At 41.9% G+C, this 22,420-nt stretch overlaps 1 protein-coding gene across 8 annotated transcripts in view; it reads left to right on the top strand.

Moving 5' to 3' along the window:
• The window catches only part of adgrl3.1 (adhesion G protein-coupled receptor L3.1), a 713,955-nt gene that overhangs the window by 311,347 nt on the left and 380,188 nt on the right, over positions 1–22,420 (top strand). For all 8 annotated transcript variants that reach the window (XM_068030477.1, XM_068030472.1, XM_068030479.1 and 5 more), the window contains one exon: positions 15,715–15,928. In XM_068030477.1, coding sequence (XP_067886578.1) covers positions 15,715–15,928 — 214 coding nt within the window. The remainder of the gene's footprint in view (positions 1–15,714; positions 15,929–22,420) is intronic.

Genomic DNA, 22,420 nt, shown 5'->3' with positions numbered 1-22,420 from the left:
AAGCAAACCTTCCTGAACAGGTCACATGCCTGGACATAGAGTCTCTCTCGTCATTCAAAGTGTTGCTCTAAGGATATCAAACCCCTTGCTGGTTTCCTTGAAATTGCCTGCTTTCCTGCCCTTGTATACAAGTTTAGCTTCTTTTCAAAACATCCAAAAATTTCAGCTGTAGGTGTCAATGTCCACTGAAAAATCCTATTCCAGTTTTTTTTTAAAACACGCAACATTCTAAGTTTTTAATGCAAAAACCTTGTAGCACCCTACTTTCACTACTTTTATCTGCTCCGGTTCATTCCCCCATTATTGGATCCAACAGCGAATCCTCCGTTGGGCTTCTTACATACCCAGTTAGAAATGAGTCCTGTACGCATTGTAGGGAGTCTATTCCCTTAACCTTCTGGCCAATTAATTTTGAGGTAGTTGAAATCCCCAATGATAATTATTCTGTGTTTTTTTTTAACTCACATCCCTAATTTGTTTGCATAAATGTTTCTGCATCGAGCTTCCACTATAAGTGGTCTGTAGATTACTCCTGTGAGCGTTATTGATCCTTTTTTACCTTTTATCTCTATTCACATGGATTCTATTTCTGTCTTACTGGCTGTTACTTTTTTTCTACTGACATTGTTATCTCTAGTAAGTACCGTTAGTCCACCTCCTTTCCTTTATTTTATAAGTATATTATACCCTGCAATGTTTATTTCCCAGTCCTGATTTTTTCTGTAGATTTTTCAAAGATGGCCTTTTTCCATTCTTTTGCAATGTTGCTCAATAGTTTTATGTCCATATTGTACTAACAGTTATCTTGTTTAATAATTCAGTTGAATGTAATGTATCCAAATGAGTTGCTCAGGAACATGATACTCATGTCAAATATTTAGACAAAAGAGATGCAATTGGTTTTTTTGAGATTATATGCATGTTATTGAAGACTCATACCCCAAGTACTAGTTGTTGTAGACAGCTAGGATACAATGAGCTTCTTTTGTATAATATATCATCCAAGTATTGAAAATGAGCGAGTTACTGAGATCCGATCTTTCTGGTAAAACCTACACTTGCCCTTTTCACTCCTCATCATAGATTGGAGATTGCGTTCAAGTGAGGGTCAAACACTTCTATAAAAGCAAAATACTGTGGGTGCTGAAAATCTGATAAAAGTAGAAAATGCTGGAAATACTCAGAAGACCAGGCAGCATTTGTGGAGAGAGAAACAGAGTTCATGTTTCAGTTTGATGACCTTTTGTCAGAACTGTTCTAATGGAAGGTCATTGATATGAAATGTTAACCGTTTGTCTCATCAAGCACCTCTTGTTTCGGAACCAGTTTTTTTGCAATGATGGGATTGCGGAGTTCAGCAGTTTTGATCTTGCTTATAAAGTGCTTGTCATTCTTCAGATGTGACTATGCAGCATGAGAACTAATCTTTTGAACATTGTCATTAATGGCAGCTGACAAAAACCAGCTTTGTTGAAGTTTATATTTAACACAAGATGTTTGGATTTATGTTTTGACATGAGTTGACAGCAGAAAGGGCAATTTGCACAAGCAGTTTCAATCTCGCAAGAAATCTGTGCCCTTTTATACATGCCGTGAATGGGATTGTGTACCACTAAACCTAACCTTTTAGTTATTGCATGATGCATGCACTACAGACCACATGGGATGACAACAACTTGCATTTATATAGTACCTGAAACATAGTAAAACGTTCCAAGGCACTTCACAGGAGTGCTACAAAACAAAATTTGACACTGAGTCACATAAGACGGTACTAGGTCAGATGACCAAAAGGTTAGTTGAAGAGGTAGGCTTGAAGTAACTTGAAGGAGTAAAGTGAGGTAGAGAGGCAGAAAGAATTAGTGGGGGAATTCCAGAGCTTAGGGCCTTGGCAGCTCAAAGCATAGCTGCCAATGGTGAAGCCATTAAAACTGGAGATGCTCAAGAGACCAGAATTGGAGGAACACCAATGTCTCGGTGGGTTGGTGGGGCTCGAGGAGATTAGAAATAGGGAGGGACGAGGCCGCAGATGGATTGGAAAACAAGGATGAGAATTTTAAAATCAAGGTGTTTTTACCTGAGAGCCAATGTTGGTCAGCGAGCACAGGGGTGGTAAGTGAATGGGACTTGATGCGAGTACAGACATAAGCAGCAGAGTTTTGGATGACCTCAAGTTCAAGGATAGAATATGGGAGGTTGTTGATCAGTGTGCACTCCTAGCTATTCCAAAAAATTTCACACTGATCATTATATTCTGCCTAAAACTAATGGCAAGATTTATTTCTAAGATAATTGCACCAAAGTAAAATTATGGAAGAAGTTAGTAATATTACGAATACTTAAATAGTAAATTTGAACCAATCCACAAGAAGTTGCAACTTGCCAAGTTTTAGAAGAATAGATCTTTATTAGATTTTGTAATATTGGGCTAGATTTTGCTGTCACATGGCATCTGCTATTTGTTAAACCTGCCCCAGCACCCTTCAGGTCAAGACATTTTTACCACTTAGTTGCTGAAAGTGTGAGATGATTTACAGTGCAGCAAGGGAAATGGGGCTAATTGGACTTGAGTGAGAAGGGCAACCTAAAGGTATCTGCTTAATCCATGAGATTGAAGATTTCAAAACAGTGGAAGGACTGAGAATGATTATATTAGAGTGGGTGAAATCAATGCCAAATCAGATACGGAAAGAGAAACAGGGAAAGAAAGATTGGATTGAGGGAGAAAAGCAAAGCAAAAGAAACTTAATTCTTTGGAAAAAAATTCCAAAATAATTATTAACTGAAGGAATGAGATTCCACAATTTTAATAGTTAATTTTTAGTGCAAGAGAGGTTGACTGCTGGTATTAAACAATTATCATGTTTCTAAAAGGGTATGTAAGCTTGTAATGATGAGACTTGACTTTCTCTGGCTAGTTTAGCTCACAGCTACTACACAAATACAGGAACGGATGCCTTTCAGTGCATGCCAATGATGAGGCAGATAGTGAAATGCTCGTCTCCTGAAGTTGCTGCACTATTCACACCTAAATAATGGTGAGTGCCATTATCCTAAATGTTTTGAGAGCAAAATCTGGCACATATTGTTTGTTCCATGTTCGAATTCCTCCAATCAGGTTTCGGCCCCTGCCACAGGACTGAAACGGCTTTTAACAAAGTCGCAAATAACATTTTGTGTGACTGTGACAAGTGTAAGCTGTCCCTCCCTGTCCTTCTCGACCTGTCTGCAACCTTCGACATGGTTGACCACACCATCCTCCTCCAACGCCTTCCCACTGACCTCCAGCTGGGTTGGACTGCACGCACCTGGTTCCATTCTTATCTATTTAATCATTGCCAGAGAATCACTAGAAGTAGTTTCTCTTCCTGCTCCCGTACCAATACCTCTGGTGTCCCCCAAGGATCTATCCTTGACCCCCTCCTATTTCTCATCTGAAAGCATGGTGTTAGTTTTCACTTATACGTTGCCAGCTCTACCTTACCACTATCACCACCTCTCCCAACTCCTCCACTGTTGCTAAATTATCGGACTGTTTATCCAACATTAGAAGTGGATGAGCAGAAATTATCTCCAGTTAAATATTGGGAAGACTGAAGCCATTTGACCCCGAGATGAGCTGCTGACCATATATTTGCGCCATCACTAAGACTGCCTATTTCCACTTGCATATCATTACCTGATTTTGCCCTACATCAGCTCATCTCCTGCTGAAATCCTCATTTGTGCCTTTGCTACCTCTAGATTTGTCTATTCTAATGTACTGCCAGCTGGCCTCCCACATTTTACCCTCCGTAAACTTGAGGTAATTCCTAAACTCTGCTGCCCATGTCCTTACTCGCACCAAGCCCTGTTCACCTATCATCCCTGTGTTCGCTGACCTACATTGGCTCCAAGTCATGCAATGTCTTGATTTTAAAATTCTCATCCTTGTTTTCAAGTCCCTCCATGGCCTCTTTCCTCCCTATCTCTGTAATCTCCATAACACTCACCCTAACCCTACCTCTGTTCCTTCCTTTAAAACACTCCATAAAACCTATCTGTTTGATCAAACTTTTGGCCAGCTGCCCTAATATAGTCTTAGTGTGTAAGTTTGCTTTATAATGCTCCTGTGAAACGTAATTTTAATATGTTAAAGACGCTTATAATGCTGGACCTTGTACTTGATTATGTTTTAAAAAGTTGTAATTTTTAAAAGTTCAAGATAGGTAGGTGGTAGGAGAATGGTGGAGATGTGGTAGGGAATATGGGTTAATGTAGGATTAGTACAAATGGGTCGGCACAGACCCGGTGGGCCGAAGGGCCTGTTTCAGTGCTGTATCTCTAAATAAATAAATAAGATGGAATCCAGAAGATCAAGTGACCTCACCTACACTCTGCGAAGGGCAAGACATGAATCTTAGTTCCCAGGGCAACAGAGAACACTGATCAGAGACTTTCTTTTTAAAAAGAGACACTGCAGGGCTAACACCTGAAGAACCTGAAGTTTTAGCCCTCCCAGATTTTCGGGTCACAGAACAAGGAGTCAGTAAGTCGGAAGATGTAAATGTACCAGGCAACTGTTAACACCTGGTAACAGTGGAAGGCGCAGTAGCTAGCACCGCAGCCTCACAGCTCCAGCGACCCGGGTTTGATTCTGGGTACTGCCTGTGTGGAGTTTGCAAGTTCTCCCTGTGACCGCGTGGATTTCCGTCGGGTGCTCCGGTTTCCTCCCACAGCCAAAGACTTGCAGGTTGATAGGTAAATTGGCCATTGTTAATTGCCCCTAGTGTAGATAGGTGGTAGGAGAATAGTGGGGATGTGGTAGGGAATATGGGATTAATGTAGGATTAGTATAAAATGGGTGGTTGATGGTCGGCACGGATTCGGTGGGCCGAAGGGCCTGTTTCAGTGTTGTATCTCTAAATAAATAAATAAAAATAAAGTGACTCTGTGACACCAGTCTTTTGAATTCTACATATTGAAACAGTACAACAAGCTATTGACTTTTGAGTCCAGATAAATTTAGCAGACCTTTTGAAGGCAGACAGGCTGTAAGAGAAGAAACTAGCAGTCACGACCTCAAGACAAGCTGTAAGAAGGGAACCCAGCAGTTGCAGCCTCACAGCAGGCTGCAAGAAAGGAAGACAACCAGCAGTGGTAGGTTGAGAGAGGGGGAGCAACTGCTTTCGGAAGCCGGATACCGTGAAAGGCTGCAGAGACTTAAACCTGTTACGAACGTTGAAGCTTGCGGAGAAGTAGAAGACCAGCAGGATCATCAGGAATCGCCTTGTTCATGGACATCCGGGTCGGAAGTGCCCAGAAAAATGAATGAAGAGGACATTAATGAACCAGATAGGTTGTCACTATTACTGATACTAGCTTTTTATTCCACATTTATTTAACTGGCTGAATTTAATTCCCCTGTTGCAATGATGGGATTTGAACTAATATCTCCAGATCATTAGTCCAGGCCTCTGGTTCAGTAGTCAGGTAACAAAACCAATATTCTATTGTACGCACAAGGAAGCTTTCTCCAAGGTGCTGATGTAATCATACCTGGATATAAGGTCTGGGCATGGTGTGAACCGCTGCTCATCAAGTAATGGATTTCTTTTTTGCCAACTTCAAGCAAGGAACCAATCCTTAGATTATCTCTGCTTTCCTAGCCCCTAGGCATATACTAACACCCACGTGCGCTGCTATCACAACTAATCAATCTTTCTCAACTACTGTAATATACTGAATCAAATCTTCTCTCTCAGCAAATTCATGTCCATTAATGGTACTCATTTTGATTTCCCACTAAACCTAGCCAAAGTAAATGTGAAATCTTGATCATTTTAAGCTCCAGAAAATTCTAGCGAACCGATTTTACAGCCACTGAATTTGTATCCCAGACCCGAGCCCCCAATTTGTTATGACCTCAGTGAAATCGTTAACGTGAAAAAATAAGATATGACACCCCCAGACCCATTTCAAGAATTACATGAAAAGATTTCACATTTTAAGACTTTTATTATAAAAACTAAATGAACAAAAAACCCCAATTAACTCACTGGTACTTTGTAAGTAGCTGATATCCCCAAATTACAAAGAAAGGTATTCTCCTTACTTATTAAAATACTTGAAAATCTCACACCGCACTTATACGCTACAAAGTCCTTTTTGATGATTAAATCCTTAGCGGTTTAAAAATTCCAAACACCTCCCAGTATCAGTAATAGTGACAACCTATCTGGTTCATTAATGTCCTTTTAGGGAAGGAGATCTGCCATCCTTACCCCGTCTGGTCTATACATGACTCCAGGTCAATGTGGGTTGCCTTTAACTTTCCTCTGAAATGGCCCAGTAAGTCATTCAGTTGTATCAAACCACTACAGAAAAGTTGAATAAGAATAAAACCGGACAGACCACCTGACATCGACCTAGCCACTGGAAACAACAAAGACACAGTCGACCCTGAAAAGTCTTCCTCACTAACATATGGACACGTGGTAAAATTGGGAAAGCTATCTCACAGACTAGCCAAACAACAGCCTGACATAGCCATATTCACAGAACTATACCTTAGAGCCAACGTCCCAGAATCCTCCGTCAGCAGAGCTGGCAACACAGTTATATACAGTGAGGAGAGAGTGGCCCTGGGAGTCCTCAACGTTTGACTCTGGATATCATGAAGTCTCATGGCATCAGGCCAAATAAGGCACGGAATCGCCCTGTTGATTACTACCTAGCGCCCTCCCTCATTTTATGAATCAGTGCTCCTCCATATTGAACACCAATTGGAAGAAGCACTGAGGGAGCAAAGGCACAGAATATACTCTGGACAGGGGACTTCAATTTCTATCACTAAGAGTGGCTCGGGAGCACCATTACTGACCAAGCTGGCTGAGTCCTAAAGGGCATAGCTGTCAAACTGGGCCTGCCGCAGGTGGTGAGAGAACCAGCTCGATTTAAAAACTACAGCAATCTAGCTGATGCCGATGCCTCTATCCATGATAGAATGACCATCACAAAGTCCTTGTGGGGATGAAGTTCTGTCTTCACACTAAGGACACCCTGTATCATCTGTTGTGTTGTGGTGGGAAAGCTTTGCGAAATGCTAATCCTGTACAAAATTAACAGTGACTTGGAGAAGTGTAGATTAATTAGTGAAAGCCAGGATTTGTTAAAGACAAATAGTGTTTAACCAACTTGATTGAATTTTTGATGAGAGTAATATAGCTGATATGGTCTATGTGGACTTCCAAAAGGCACTTGATAAAGTGCCACATAATAGGCTTGTCAGAAAAGTTGAAGCATATGGACTAAAAGGGACAGTGAGAGCATAGATAAGAAGTTATAGCTGAGTGACAGCAAACCGGGAGTAGTGGTGAATGGCTTAGCCTTGGGTGTACAGGGCACAATTTCAAAATTTGTAGATGACAGAAAACTTGGAAGCATTGTGAACTGTGAGGAGGATAGTAATGAACTTCAAGAGAACATTGACAGGCTGGTGGAATAGGCGGATATTTGGCAGATAAAATTTAATGCAGAAAAGTATGAAGTGATACATTTTGGTAGGAAGAATGAGGAGAGGCAATATAAACTAAAGGGTACAATTCTAAAGGGGGTGCAGGAGTAGAGAGACCTGGGGGTACATGTTCACAAATCATTGAAGCTGGCAGGGCAGGTTGATCTTGAGTAAGAGAACGAAAGGAAGAAAGTTATTATGAGTCTTTATAAAACACTGCTTTGGCCTCAATTGTGATCAATTCTGGGCACTTTAGGAAGGATGTGAAGGCTTTAGAGAGGATGCAGAAAATATTAAGAGAATGGCTCCAGGGATGAGTGACTTAAATTACATGGCTAGGTTGGAGAAGCTGGGAGTTCTTAGAGCAGAGAAGGTTGAGAGGAGAATTGATAGAGGTGGAAGCTACCAGGGAATATCACCACCTTCAAGTTCACTTGACTTGGAACTATATCACCATGCCTTCACTGTCACTGGGGCAAGATCCTGGATCTCCTTTTCTAACAGAACTGTGGGTTTACTTACACCACATGGACTGCAGCATTTCAAGATGGCAGCTCACCACCACTGTCTGAAGGGCAGTTAAGGATGGGCGACAAATGCTGGCCTTGCAAGTGATGCCCATATCCCATGAACAAATTTTTTTTTTTTTAAATGGTCAAAATCATGAGGGTCTCGACAGAATTGATAAAGAGAAACTGTTTCCATTAGTGGAAGGGTCTAGAACCAGAGGCACAGATTCAAGGTGATTGGCAGAAGAACCAAAGGCGACATGAGGAAAAACTTTTTTTTTAATGCAGTGAGTGCTTAGGATCTGGAATGTACTGCCTTGAGAGTGTGGTGGAGGCAGATTCAATTGTGGCTTTCAAAAAGGAATTGGATAAGCATCTGAAGAGAAATAAATTGTAGTGCTATGGGGCAAGGGCAGGGGAGTGGGACTAGCTAAATTGCTGTTGTGGATAGCGGGCATGGACTTGATGGGCTGAATGGCCTCCCTCTATGCTGGAACCATTCTATGATTATATGATTCTACCACCATGCTAAATGGGATAGATTCAGAACAGATCTCGCACCTCCAAATTGGACATCCATGAGACACGGTGAATGTACATTGTCACAGTCTGTAACCTCATGGCCTGATATATCCCTCACTCTACCATTACCATCAACCCAGGTGATCAACCCTGCTTCAATGAGGAATGGGGAAGAGCATGCCAGGAGCAGCACCAGGTGTACCTGAAAATGAGGTGCCAACTTGCTGAAGCTAAAACTCAGGACTGCATGCAGGCTGAACAGTGGAATCAGCATGGTATAGACAGAGCTAAGCGATCCCACAACCAGTGGATCAAATCAAAGTTCTGCAGTGCTGCCACATCCAGTGATAAATTGTGGTAGACTATTAAAGAACTATTGGAAGAAGGCGGCTCTGTGAACATCCCCATCCTCAATATCCTCAATGATACCGGAGCCCAGAATGTGAGTGTAAAAGACAAGGTTGAAGTGTTTACAATCATCGTCAGCCAGAAATGTTGAGTGGTTGATCCATCTCAGCCTCCCCTGAATCCCCAAGATCACAGAAGTCAGTCTTCAGCCAACTTGATTCACTCCACGCAATATCAAGAAATACTTGAGTGCACTGGATACAGCAAAGGCAATTGGCCTTGACAACGTCCCAGCTATAGGGCTGTGCTCCAAAACTAGCCGTGTCCTTAGCCAAGCTGTTCGAGTGCATCACTTACATCTCCCAACAAAGTGGAAAAATTGCCTAGGTTTGGGAGCCTGTTTGCAAAAAGCAGGGCAAATCCTATCTGGCCAATTACTGCCCAATACTTCCAGTTATCAGTAAAGTGATGGGAGGTGTTGTCAACAGTGGCACTTGCTCACCAATGTCAGCTTGGGTTCTGACAGCACCACGTGGCTGCAGACCTCATTGCAGCCTCGGTCTAAATTTAGACAAAAGAACTCAATTTCTGAGATAAGGGGACAGTAACTGGTCTTGACATCAAGGCAGCCTTTGACAGTGTGTGGCATCAAGGAGCCCTGGTAAAATTTAAATTAATGGGAATCAATGGGGCAGGATGAGGGGGTGGGGGGTGGGGGGGGGGGGGGGGGGTGGCGGTGCGGGGGGTGGATCTCTCCACTGGTTAGAGTCATATCTATATACCCAGCACAAAGGATGATGGCTGTTGGAGGCCAATCATCAGATCCCCAGGGCATCACTGCAGGAGTTCCTCAGAGTAGTGTCCTAGGCCCAACCATCTTCAGCTTCTTCATAAATGACCTTTGCTCCATTATAAGGTCAGAGTGGGGATGTCTGTTGTTTGTGCAGTGTTGATTATTGTCTGGACAGGATAAAAGTAGATTTAAGGGATGCAAATTTAAATTGAAACTGTTGCAATGACAAAGTATGCCTTCAGCTGTGGCTCAGTCACTGAGGTATAATGAAGTGCCTGTAAAGCTGGCTTTACCAAAAGAAACAACTTTGCACTGAGGCAATTTGGCCTTCTAATAGTTGGTGTGGTATTTGCTATTTGTATCTTTTAGTATTATTATTGCTGCAACACTGATTAATACATCTATGGTGTAAATCCATTTCCCAAGTATTCTCTTGTTTCAGCATCTCCAGCATTATCTCATTGAAAAATAGTAATGCTGTGAGTATTTAAATCTAGAGTCAAGAACAATATGATGCAGTTAATAACAGGGCTGTCGTCAGTTAGCAGGAACACTTTACTGCATTGTGTTATGGAAATTATGCTGTTAAAATTGTGACTAAAAGATTGGAGCATTCCCCTCCATAAACAGGCTGCAGCTTGATGAGAGTTTGTTCTTCATTTGCTGGCATTTAAATTGATAAATCCAATTGATTTTTAAACTAGCTATAAAAATAGATTGTGAAACTGCAAAATCGTAGACCCTCTGCTTGCCTCGTTGATGGGTCCTCAAAAAGTGAGTTGCATGTTGCGTGTTAAATTTGTATTTCAGAAACAACTCTGCCTTTTAATGATTTTATAATGGGAATTATGTTATTTGCTTTTGTGTGAAGTGCCTTTAGATTTCAGTTTTGGGTGCTGAAGGCTCAAGTTATGTAGGAATGCAGAACACATAGGGGATCATTTAAATCTAACCTCCTGGCCAGGAATGGGTGAGTTTGACTCAAACACCTGTTTTACACTCCATGTGAATTTAGTCTTCATTGAAGTCAGTGGAGAATAAAATGAAGCTGGGTGTAAAATGAGCATTGGACTCAAAATCACCTGTTTCTTGCTTAGGAGGTTATGCTTATCAATGAACTTGTTAATTATTTGCTCTCCTATTTCATTATAATGAGCATGCACTAACTTAAAGCAACAGAAAAAAATGGTAAAAGTTAAAATTAAAGATGCTTCATCTGAGTACACGAAGCACTTGTGACAAGAAAGGCCACTGTTTAAGGTGCTCCGGCCATAGCATACGGCTGGAACCCTAGTAAAACCCATCAGGCTGTATGCACCTAAAAAGGTTTTTGCTATGTAATGCAAATGTACATTGCATATAAAATGGAATGGCAAGAGTTGTGATGTGCCTCCTGTTCTGTATCAAAGGAATCTGATCTCTATTGCACTTTCTGAAATGTCAAATTTGAACTGTTGTAATGTATTTTTTGCAAATTTTTGTGAGTAAAGTATATTTTTGGAAAAAAAATTGTGTCAAGATAGAAGAGTTAATCACACAAATAAAGACAAATGGCTTTGATCAAATAGCCATTACAGAGATGCAATTGCAAGGTTGGGAACTAAATATTTCAGGGTTCTTGACATTTCAAAAAGACAGGAAACGGAAAAGGGGGTTGGTGGGGTGGGGGAGGGTAGCCCTGATAATAAAGGATGACATGGAATGATGGTGAGGAAGAGCATGAAATAGAATCTGTATGGGTGAAAAAGAAAGACTTTCATTTATGTAGTGTTTTTCAGGACCACCTGATGTCCACAGCACTTTACAGCCAATGAAGTACATAGGTGGAGATAAGAAATAACAGGGAGCAGAAAATGGGGGTGGGCATAATTTATAGGCCCCTGAAGTAGCCAGACTGTTGGTCAAGAAATGAAGTGCTTATAACAAAGACAATGCAATAATTGCGTGTGACTTTAATCTTGATGTAGACTGGACAATTTAAATCGTCCAAAGTAGTTTGGAGGATTGGAGTTAATGGAATGCTCTATGGAAGAGGCTGTTTTAGATCTTGTTTTGTGTAGTGAGACAGGATTAATTAGTAATCTCATACGAGATTACTTTCCCTCCGGGAAAGAATAATCATAATATGATAGAGTTTCACATTGAGTTTGAGAGTGTTACATAAGTTTGCAGATAAAGTATTAAACTTGAAGCCAATTAAATAGGTTTGAGTTAGTGAAGGTAGTTTGTGAAATTAGATCAAAGAGGATAGATGAGCAATGGTGAACATTGGGCTGATAAGTGGCAAGTAACATTTGCGCCACACAAGTGCCAGGCAATGACATTCTCGAACAAGAGAGAATCTAACCATCTCCCCTTGATGTTCGATGGCATCACCATCGCTGAATCCCCCACTATCAACATCCTGGGGGTTACCTTTGACCAGAAATTGAACCGGACCAACCATACAAATACTGTGGCTACAAGAGCAGGTCTGAGGCTGGGAATTCTGCAGCGAGTAACTCACCTCCTGTCTCCCCAAAGCCTGTCCACATCTACAAGGCACAAGTCAGGAGTGTGATGGAATACTCTCCACTTGCCTGGATGGGTGCAGCTCCGACAACACTTAAGAAGCTTGACACCACCCAGGACAAAGCAGCTTGCTTGATTGGCACCCCATCCACCGCCTTCAACATCCACTCCCACCACCACCGGCACACAGTGGCAGCAGTGTGTACCATCTACAAGATGCACCGCAGCAACTCACCAAAGCTCCTTAGACAGCACCTTCCAAACTTGCGACCACTATCACCTAGAAGGACAAGAGTGGCAGATGCATGGGAACACCACCACCTGCAGATCCTCCTGCAAGCCACACACCATCCTGACTTGGAGCTATATTGCCGTTCCTTCACTGTTGCTGGGTCAAAATCCTGGAACTCACAACAGCACTGTAGGTGTACCTGTACCCCAAGGACTGCAGGTTTCAAGAAGGCAGCTCACCACCACCTTCTGAAGGGCAGTTAGGAATGACAATAAATGCTGACCTAGCCACTAACGCCCACATCCCATGAATAAAAAAAAAGAAATATTTCATAATTCTCAACAAATCTACATTCCATTGAGTAATAAAAGCTCCACAGGGCAATAGATACATCTGTGACGAACTAACAAGGTTAAGGCTAGTATTAGATAAAAGAAGAAGCTTATAACATTGCCAAGAAGAACAGTAAGCCTGAGAATTGGGAGAGTTTTAGATGTCAACAAAGGATGCGAGAGAAAATAGAATAGAAAAGTAAATGAATGGGAATTGTAGAAGCTCTTACAATTTGTTTTCCTAAGTATGTAAGATGGGTTAAATAAGCATGGGTCCCTTAGAGGCTGAGGCTGGGGAAATTATATTGGGCGAAGAAGGAAATGGCAGAGATTTTAAACAGGTACTTTGGGCTAGATTTTCAAATGCTGGCAGGATCAGGATCGGTATGGATACAATGTAAAAATGGTGGTCCTGGAGGATGTCTGAATCCCAACGCCTGCGGGACAGATTCCAATTTTTAAAGTGAGGGCTCACCTCCAATTAACGGCCCATTAAGCTCCTAGAGGAACTTCAGGGGCTGGGGAGGTCGAGACTGCATTTTTTAAATGGTATTCCAGAAAACCTGAACAGTCTGGTGCACATTAGTGCACAGCTGTTGGGTTCACAGCAGGCAAAGGGAAGTTTTTTTTGAGGTTGAAAATGATGGGGCCCTCTGGGATCTTGCACCGGATTGTGCACATTACCTCAGTTTTGGATGTTTGATCACCGTCTTATTCTTTTATGCTGCTGGCCCTCTAAGGAGCTTCCTGCTCTCTTTGGAAAGGCAGTGGCAGCCCCATCATGGCTGCTGTCTGCTTTTGCCGCTCGCTCAAAATAGCATCGCGGGATCAGGGCCCTGAAATTATTGAGGCAGTGGGCTCATGACCCCATTTTGAAAATCCGGCCCTTTCTGTCTGTCTTCACAGTAGAAGGCACAAAAAACATACTAGAAATATTGAGGAACCAAGGTTCCAATGAGATTCAGCTACTTAAAATAGCTAATATTAGAAAACAAGTAGTACTGGAGAAATTAATAGGACGAAAGCTGATAAATTTCCTGGACCTGACGACTTATATCCTTGGGTTCTAAAAGAGGTGGCTGCAATAAAAAATGGTTGTACTCATTTTGATCTTCCAAATTTCCCTAGATTCTGGAATGGTCCAATTGGATATGAAAGGTAACACCCTTATTCAAGAAAAGAGAGAGAGGGAAAATGGCTAGTTAGCTTGATGTCAGCTGTCGGGAAATGCTAGAATCCATTATTAAGGAAGCTGAGGATAATATATTAGCACGAATAGAGGGTTGGTTGAAGGACAGAAAACCGAGAGTAAGAATAAATGGATCACTTTCAGATTGGCAGGCTGTTACTAGCAGATTGCCTCAGCTATTCATAATCTATATTAATGACTTAGATGAAGGGCCGAGTGTGATGTACCAATGTTTGCTGATGATACAAAGCTGGGAAAGTAAGCTGTGAGGAGGGCACAAAGGAGAAGAAACTTGTTTTCAAGTGGCACTATGAAGATTCACTTTGCTTCACCGGGGCAGGCAGCACTGTGGGCCGCTACCTGAGCGGCCCTCTAGGCATTCATCATTGATATCCTTCAAGACCGCCATGCAGGTAATGGCACATGGCACTGCCTACCCCAGTGAATTGACATAAGCCTACTTAGCGCCGTTGGAAGCCGTGCTACACAAACAAATTTCTCCCTCTGCAAAGGGATATAGACCGGTTCAGTGCGTGGGAAAGAAGGTGGAAGATGGAGTATTATGTGGGAGAAGTGAGATTATTCACTTTGGTAGGAAGAATAGAAAAACAGAACCTTTTTTAAATGGTGAGAAACAATTAAATGTTGGTCAGTGGAATTTTGGTGGCTTTGTACAAGAAACACAAAGTTAACAAGCAGGCACAGCAAATGGTATGTTGGCCGTCACTGCAAGGGGGTTGGAGTACAACAGTAAGGAAGTCTTGCTGCAGTTGTACAGGTCTTTGGTGAGAACACACCTGGAACACTGTGTACATTTTTGGTTTCCAAACCTAAGGAAATATATACTTGGCTTAGGGGGGGTGCAACAAAGGTTCACTGGATTGATTTCTGGGATGAGGCGACCATCTGATGAGAAGAGATTGAGTCGAATGGGTGTATCCTCTCTGGAGTATTGAAACATATAAGATTCTAACAGTGTTTTACAGGGTAAATGCTGAGAGGTTGTTTCTTTTGGCTGGAGAGTGTAGAACTAGGGGGCACAGTCTCAGGGTAAAGGGACGACCATTTCAGACTGACATGGGGAAAAATTTCTTCACGCAGCCTAGTGAATTTCTGGAATGCTCTATCCCAGAGGAATGTGGATGTTCAGTGGTTGGGTATACTCTAGGCTGAGATTGATAGATTTCTGATCACTCGAGTGTGAAAGTGGAATTGAGTTTGAGATCAGCCAAGACCTTATTAGATGGTGGAACAGGCTTGAGGGGTCGTATGGCTGCCTTCTGCTTCTATTTCTTAAGTTCTTATGTGACATGTTTTTTGTCTCAGTTCCTTGGGCAAATGCCAAGGATTACAGTCAGGTTACTATTAATGTTGCAAAGAGATGTTCCAAGCTGACAGGTAATGATTAGGTAACTCCAAGCTTGTGTTTTAAAGTCTGGGGACGATGAGAAAGTGAAAACTGAGGCAGAATATGTTTTCTGCAATTTTGAGAGAACAAATGAATTCGAATAAGAGGTGCTGGGATGAGTCAGGATTTAAACACATTCAGGGTTCAGGGACGAGGAAGAGCCTGTAGGACCAGGTATTTGTACCATGGGAGGAATGAAAGAGGAACATTCAGAGTAGCACTGACGTAGTCATATTGATCAAACAGAGCAAAATAAGACTCTGACAGGGAGGATATGATGGTTTGTGATAAGCAAGAGATTGCTGTTTGCTCTTTAAAAAGTTGAAGCATTATAAGCACACCCAAATTCACATTTTTATCTGGTTCATTTTGCAGCCTTTAGCCGAGCTCCAGTTCCAATGGCTGTGGTTAGGAGGGAACTGTCCTGTGAAAGTTATCCAATTGAACTGCGCTGCCCTGGAACTGATGTCATCATGATTGAAAGTGCCAATTATGGAAGGACTGATGACAAAATCTGTGATGCTGACCTAGCCCAGATGGAGAATATTCGGTGCTTCCTGCCAGATGCCTATAAGATAATGTCACAAAGGTAAGTTTGCAGACAACTCATAATGTCTGTAAATTATGTATGTGGCTGGTTTCTGCAATTCAGGTGATTCTTAGTACAATTTTTGTTTTATTTTTCTAGAGCACAAAGTTTGAGACTACAGATAGCACATTTATTCATACACTGCTCTCAAACTGTGACTAAAACATTGCACCAGCACAGCATGCCTGTCAGACTCAACTTTGTACAAAACTGGGTGTCCTATTTATTTAATCACAAATTTATGAAACACATTAGAATTTAGTATTGTAGGAACAGCACATTACAGTTGTCTGAGCTTGGGGCTGAATGATGCTCTCCATAGCTGACTGGACTAACCAGTTATATCTGAGGTCAAAGCATGGTTCACTGCAAGCAAAAGAAGGGGGAAAAGAAACCTGTACCCAGATAATTGGAGCGACAGAATATAATGACAGGGCAGCATCACACCAGAGAATATCTTGTAATTTCCTTTTCCTTATTTATTTCCTACATGTGTTTTTCGTTGACTGGTAATTTAATCTTTAGGCAAATATCCAATAATATTATATCGCTTATATTATATACCTCATAGCTGCATATCCGATAATATCAGATATTTGCTTAATCTGGAAATGAAATGATAATCTATTATTTTTAAATCTTAAAATTATATGTAAGGCATGTATTCCGACAATTACTGCCTTGCAGGGAGCCCAATGGAACAACTTTAAGAAGGGACATTTTAGGAGGATTTGGGCTTTGAATACTGAGGATTTGGACGGATTCCTCAGTTTAAAAAAAAACAGGCTGACAGCAAGGAAAGGTCTGACTTTGACCTACAGTGGGCATAAGACACATTCACTGCTGCTAAGGAGGTACTGAATTTGCACCCTTTTTTCATGGTTTCCTTTTTTCCCCCTGCCTTTCTCCCACACCCTCCTTTTTCTTGGAAAGTCATGCAGCTCTTGTAGTCGAGAGAGTTATAGAAAGTTTAAGGCACAGAAAGAGGCCACTTGGCCCATCATGTCTGTGCTGGCTGAAAAATGATCCACCTATTCTAATCTCACCTCCCAGCATTTGGTCCATAGCCCTGCAGCTTATGGCACTTGAGGTGCATATCCAGACTCCTTTTGAATGAGTTCAGGGTTTCTGCCTCAACTACCCTTTCAGGCGGTGAGTTCCAGACCATCACCACCAAAAGTTTTTCCTCATCTCCCTTCTAATTTTTCTACCAGTCACTTTAAATCCATGTCCGCTTGTCACTTACCTCTCTGCTAAGGTGAATAGACCCTTCACCTCCGCTTTATCCAGGCCCTTCAAAATTTTGTACATTTCAATCAGATTTCCCCTCAGCCTTCTCTGTTCCAAGGAGAACAACCCTAGCCTATCCAATCTTTCCTCACGGCTGCATTTTTCCAGTCCTGGCAACATCCTATTAAATCTCCTCTGTACCATCTCTAGTGCAATTAAATCCTTTCTGTAATGAGGTTACCAGAACTACACGCAGTACTCAAGTTGTGACCTAACCAATGAGTTATACAGTTCCAGCATAACCTCCATGCTCTTGTAGTCTATACCTTGGTTAATAAAGGAAAGGATTCACTATGCCTTCTTAACCACCTTATCGACCTGTCCTACCTTCAGGGATCTGTGGACATTCACTCCAAGGTCCCTTACTTCCTCTACACTTCTCAGTATTTTCTCATCAATTATGTATTCCTTTGCCTTGTTTAACCTCCCCAAATGCATCACCTCACACTTCTCCAAGATGAATTGCCGATTTTCTGCCCATCTAACCAGACCATCAATATCTTCCTGTAGCAGACAGCTATCCTCCTCACTATCTACCACACGGCCAATCTTTGTGTCGCCTGCAAACTTCTTGATCATGCTCCTACATTTACATCCAAATTGTTAAAATACACCACAAAAAGCAGGGGATCCAGTACTGAGTCCTGCGGAACACCACTGGAAACAGCCCTCCAGTTGTTAAAACAGCCTTCAACAATTATCCTTTGTTTCCTGCGACTGAGCCAATTTTGTATCCACCTTGCTGCATTTCCCTGGATCCCATGTAATTTCATTTTTTTAACCAGTCTGCCATGTGGGACCTTATCAAAAGCCTTGCTAAAATCCATGTAGACCACATCAACTGCACTCTCCTCATCTACCTTCCTTGTTGCTTCAAAAAATTCAATCAAGTTGGTCAAACAAGATCTTCCCTGCACAGTGGCGCAGTGGTTAGCACCGCAGCATCACAGCTCCAGGGACCTGGGTTCAATTCTGGGTACTGCCTGTGCAGAGTTTGCAAGTTCTCCCTGTGACTGCGTGGGTTTTCGTCCAGTGCTCTGGTTTCCTCCCACCGCCAAAGACTTGCAGGTGATAGGTAAATTGGCCATTGTAAATTGCCCCGAGTGTAGGTAGGTGGTAGGGAATATGGGATTACTATAGGGTTAGTATAAATGGGTGGTTCTTGGTCGGCACAGACCCGGTGGGCTGAAGGGCCTGTTTCAGTGCTGTATCTCTAAATAAATAAATAAATAAATCCATGCTGACTATCCTTGATTAACATTTGCCTTTCTAAGTGATAGTTTATCTTGTCTCTCAGAATAGATTCCAATACTTTGCCCACTACTGAGGTTAGACCGACCTGTAATTATTCGGTCTATCCCTTGCTCCCTTTTTAAGCAGAGGTACAACATTAGCAGTTCTCCAATCCTCTGGCACCACAACTATATCCAGTGAAAACGGAAAAGTGATGGTCAGACCTTCTGATATTTCCTCTCTTGCTTCTTTTAACAGCCCAGGGTACATTTCATCTGGCCCTGGTGATTTATCAACTTTCAAGGATGTCAATCCCATTAATACTTCCTCTCTCTCTATGTTTATCACATCCAATACTTTACACTGCCCCTCCTTAACTACAGTATCTGCATCGTCCCCCTCTTTTGTGAAGACAGACGCAAAGTATTCATTAAGAACCATACCAATATCTTGTTGAACTGGGCCATGCAGAGATAATGATCAGATGACTTACCTATGCATACCTCCACGGAGCAGCACAATTGAGATTAGGGGCTGGATTTTTATTATCCTGTCGCTGAGGGTGACGGTGGGTGCGTAAAAGGGCGGCGGTCCCGTCTCTGAGGTTAGTGGCCGTGTCACTGTGATTATGCGGCGGGAATCCATTTTGCATAATGATGGCGGCCATCTCCCCCCAATCATGTGGTGGGGACAACATTGGCAATGCCGTCAACGGTGCCTCCTGATGTTGGATTGCAGAGTCCTGCTCTCCCTTCCTCCCCAACCCCCACCTCTCCCCCCCCCCCCCCCGCAACAATATCCACTTGCAGAGTTCCCTCCTTCCCTCACATCTGCAAATTGAGCTCTGCGGCGATGTCTGCTGTGTAAAAAAAAAAAATTGAATCCACAATAACAACGGATAACTTAACCTAATCTTTGCAGGTACCGATGAGACTCACTTCGGAAAGTGAAGGCACGTGAGTGCCGCACATCGTGCATAAGATTATGAGTGCCTGGTAGGATTGCAGCAAATTAGATACAAATTCATGCAAAACAATATGTAACAGATTTAAATTGCAGTTGTGTTGCGGCAGAGGTACTGCCATGGAATGTCGCTGCCTTCGAGGAAATCAGAAACCAGCATTGTAGCGTCGTGTTCTGTGGTGGACAACTCTGCGCCAATTCTCGGGCACTTACCACTCCGCAAAAAAAAAACCTTCTAACAGAGCATAAAATCCAGCCCAGGAGCCTCAGCAAAATGTAGTTGGTTGCCTTCCAAATTGGGTAAAATACACACACTGGCCTGAGCTTGGTGAACGTTGATGCAACTTGTGCACTGCACATGCATAGAAGACTAATGTTGAATTGGCCATGGATAATTAATTCTTTTATTCTTAAAGGAACAGGCACAGATTTGGCTGAACTGAATATAGTTTTCTATCAAAACCTTTGACTAATTTAGACTGCTTCATATTGAATACTAGTCCTCAAATCCATGCTTGTAACCCTGTTTTAATCAGGTGAACTCTGTTTTTACAGTATTGGCTAACCTTACTGTTTCTAATTGGATTTAACGTCATTCTGTCTCACTCTGCCTTGCGTGCTTACTCTCTGGGCAAGATTTCAACTCATTCAAAATCCACTTGCTTACACCGAATTAAAACTGGACCCTCGGCCCCTCCCCCGCGTTCCCCGCCTCGGCCCTTCACGTGCATTCCCTGCCTCTGCTCCTCACGTGCATCCCCCACCTCTGCCCCTCACTCGCTTTCCTGTCTCTGCCATCGCCCGCGTGGCTTCTGCCCTTCACCTGCACTGTCTTTGCCCCTGTCTCTCTCTGCCCCTCTCTCTCTCTCTCTCTCTGCCTCCCGCTGGCTCCCTGGGTCTGCTTCCCACTCTTTTCTTTGTCTCAGATTATATCTCTTCTGCCTTCCCCCTCTCTCTTCTGGAGTTTCATGTATCTTTTGAGAACAGATTACTGAAATAAAATAACCAGTATTATAGATCATTGTTTAATTTCTATTTGGTTAAACTGACCTAAATCCACGCGTTTTGAAACCTTATTACTTTGTTTTATTTTAAAGGTGGATTGGCAGGAGAAATGCTTTGGGGCTCATAAGAATCTCACTAACCCTTTAAGCTGTTTAGTCATTGCTTATACAATAGGCAAAGAGTGATGCAGGGTGACGTTTATGGGGCCTTGTTTCAGTTGGCTCAGTGTACTTTTAGTACCTGAGGACTTGCGGTTTTTGCCTTAGAGCATAGCCATGAATTCCATCATCAGGGCCAAGCTAATGTCTACAGGGAATTGTTCACTGACTGCCCTATGCACATCCAGGATAGAAAATAGTATTTCACACAAATGTTTAACAAACAAAAACAACTCCATCAGAAGGAGATGGGAGCCATAATTAGTCTTTAAGCATTTGGATTTTGGTTTCTGACTGAGCGAGACGATGACCTGTTCCCAGGCCTCTGCCAGTGCAACTCTACAACCAGCTGCTTGAAAACAAGTGAGTGATCTGTGGTGACCTAACCACCGGACACTTGTCCCGCAGCATGGCTGGGATTTAGCCAATGTTCTTTGAGGCTTTGCATCCACAAACACACTTTATACTATTCTGTGTCTCAGTATGTTGTTGCTAAATACTGTCACACTGCCCGTCTCTTAATAATTCTTCAATGCCGAGGTACTTATTGTGATTTTGAAGTGAGGGAACCACTGTATCTTTTTTAAAACCAATATATAGAAGGAAAATTAAAAATAAAGCAGGGTGACAGTTACTGCCATTTCCTTGGGTTGAGATAGCCAGAATGTCCAATTCTCCAAAAAGTGGATAGCCATCAAGACATGCAGAGAACTTCAGAAACCCTTCTGGCACTAAACCTGAGCTTACTGCTCAACAACTGAAAAGAGAGGGCATGGTTCGTGCACTGAATAAAAAAACATTTTGAAGACTTTTACAACTTCAGTAATCTGTACTTCAACATAAATTTGATGTGACACTGATATTCAATTACATCATATGTAAACGTTTACAGGAAAAATTCAACTTAATTGTCTGTTAAGGGCATTTTTTTTTTTACTGCCCTTTAAGTAGTCTTTATGAATGCTTTAACGTCATAAATAAAGTATGGTCCACTTATGTGGTGATGACGGAAATGGCCCATGTTGCTAACTCTAAATGCCAGTGTATATTGCTTTGCGTTATACAGTACTAAATACAAAAATATTTTTTCTCAGCTTGCTGTTTTAAAAAGGGGAACAAACATTTAATTAACATTTGAATGCAAAAGGCATATTTGAAATCCTTTACCTTTCTTGATCCTAGGTAATCCATCTCCGTATGTTCCAGCAGTGATTTGTGGTCTTACAAACCCTTGAAATCTGAACATTAGGGGATTGAAATGGTTTCAATTAGCAAAACTACTTGTTATGTATCATGACAGAATTTACTGAATTGATTTCTTTAGACATTCCAAGGTTTTTTAAAGATGCATGTTTATATTGTTAATACTCCAACCTAAAGGATTGGCCTAATACAAAAACAGAAAATGCTGGAAATACTCGGTGGGTCAGGCAGCAACAGAGTTAATGTTTCAGGTCTCTGTGACCTTTCATCGGAATATTTCCAGCATTTTCTGTTTTTGTTTCAGATTTCCAGCATCCACAGTATTGTGCTTTTGTAAATTTATTTGAAATAAAATTCCACATCAGACAGACTTGTATTCACAGAAGTTCTTTTTGTCTTGTTTCAGATTAGCAATGAATCTCAGCTGGATGCCACTGTATAATTATTTGTGCTGTCAGTTGACCGAAATGTCAGTAATTTCACTTCATGTTACGGTGTCTTGCTATGACACAACAAAATGCTGCATTGTTAAAACATGAAAAGCCTGCATTTGATTATCCAGAGTTTTTATTTCAGCAGTATTATGAATGAGCAATTGCAACATGCGATTGTTCAACATTTTTTTAATCCCTTTTCTCTG

This window comes from Heterodontus francisci, chromosome 4 (genome assembly GCF_036365525.1).
Source record: "Heterodontus francisci isolate sHetFra1 chromosome 4, sHetFra1.hap1, whole genome shotgun sequence".
NCBI lineage: Eukaryota > Metazoa > Chordata > Chondrichthyes > Heterodontiformes > Heterodontidae > Heterodontus > Heterodontus francisci.
This window is presented reverse-complemented; position numbering and strand designations above follow the sequence as displayed.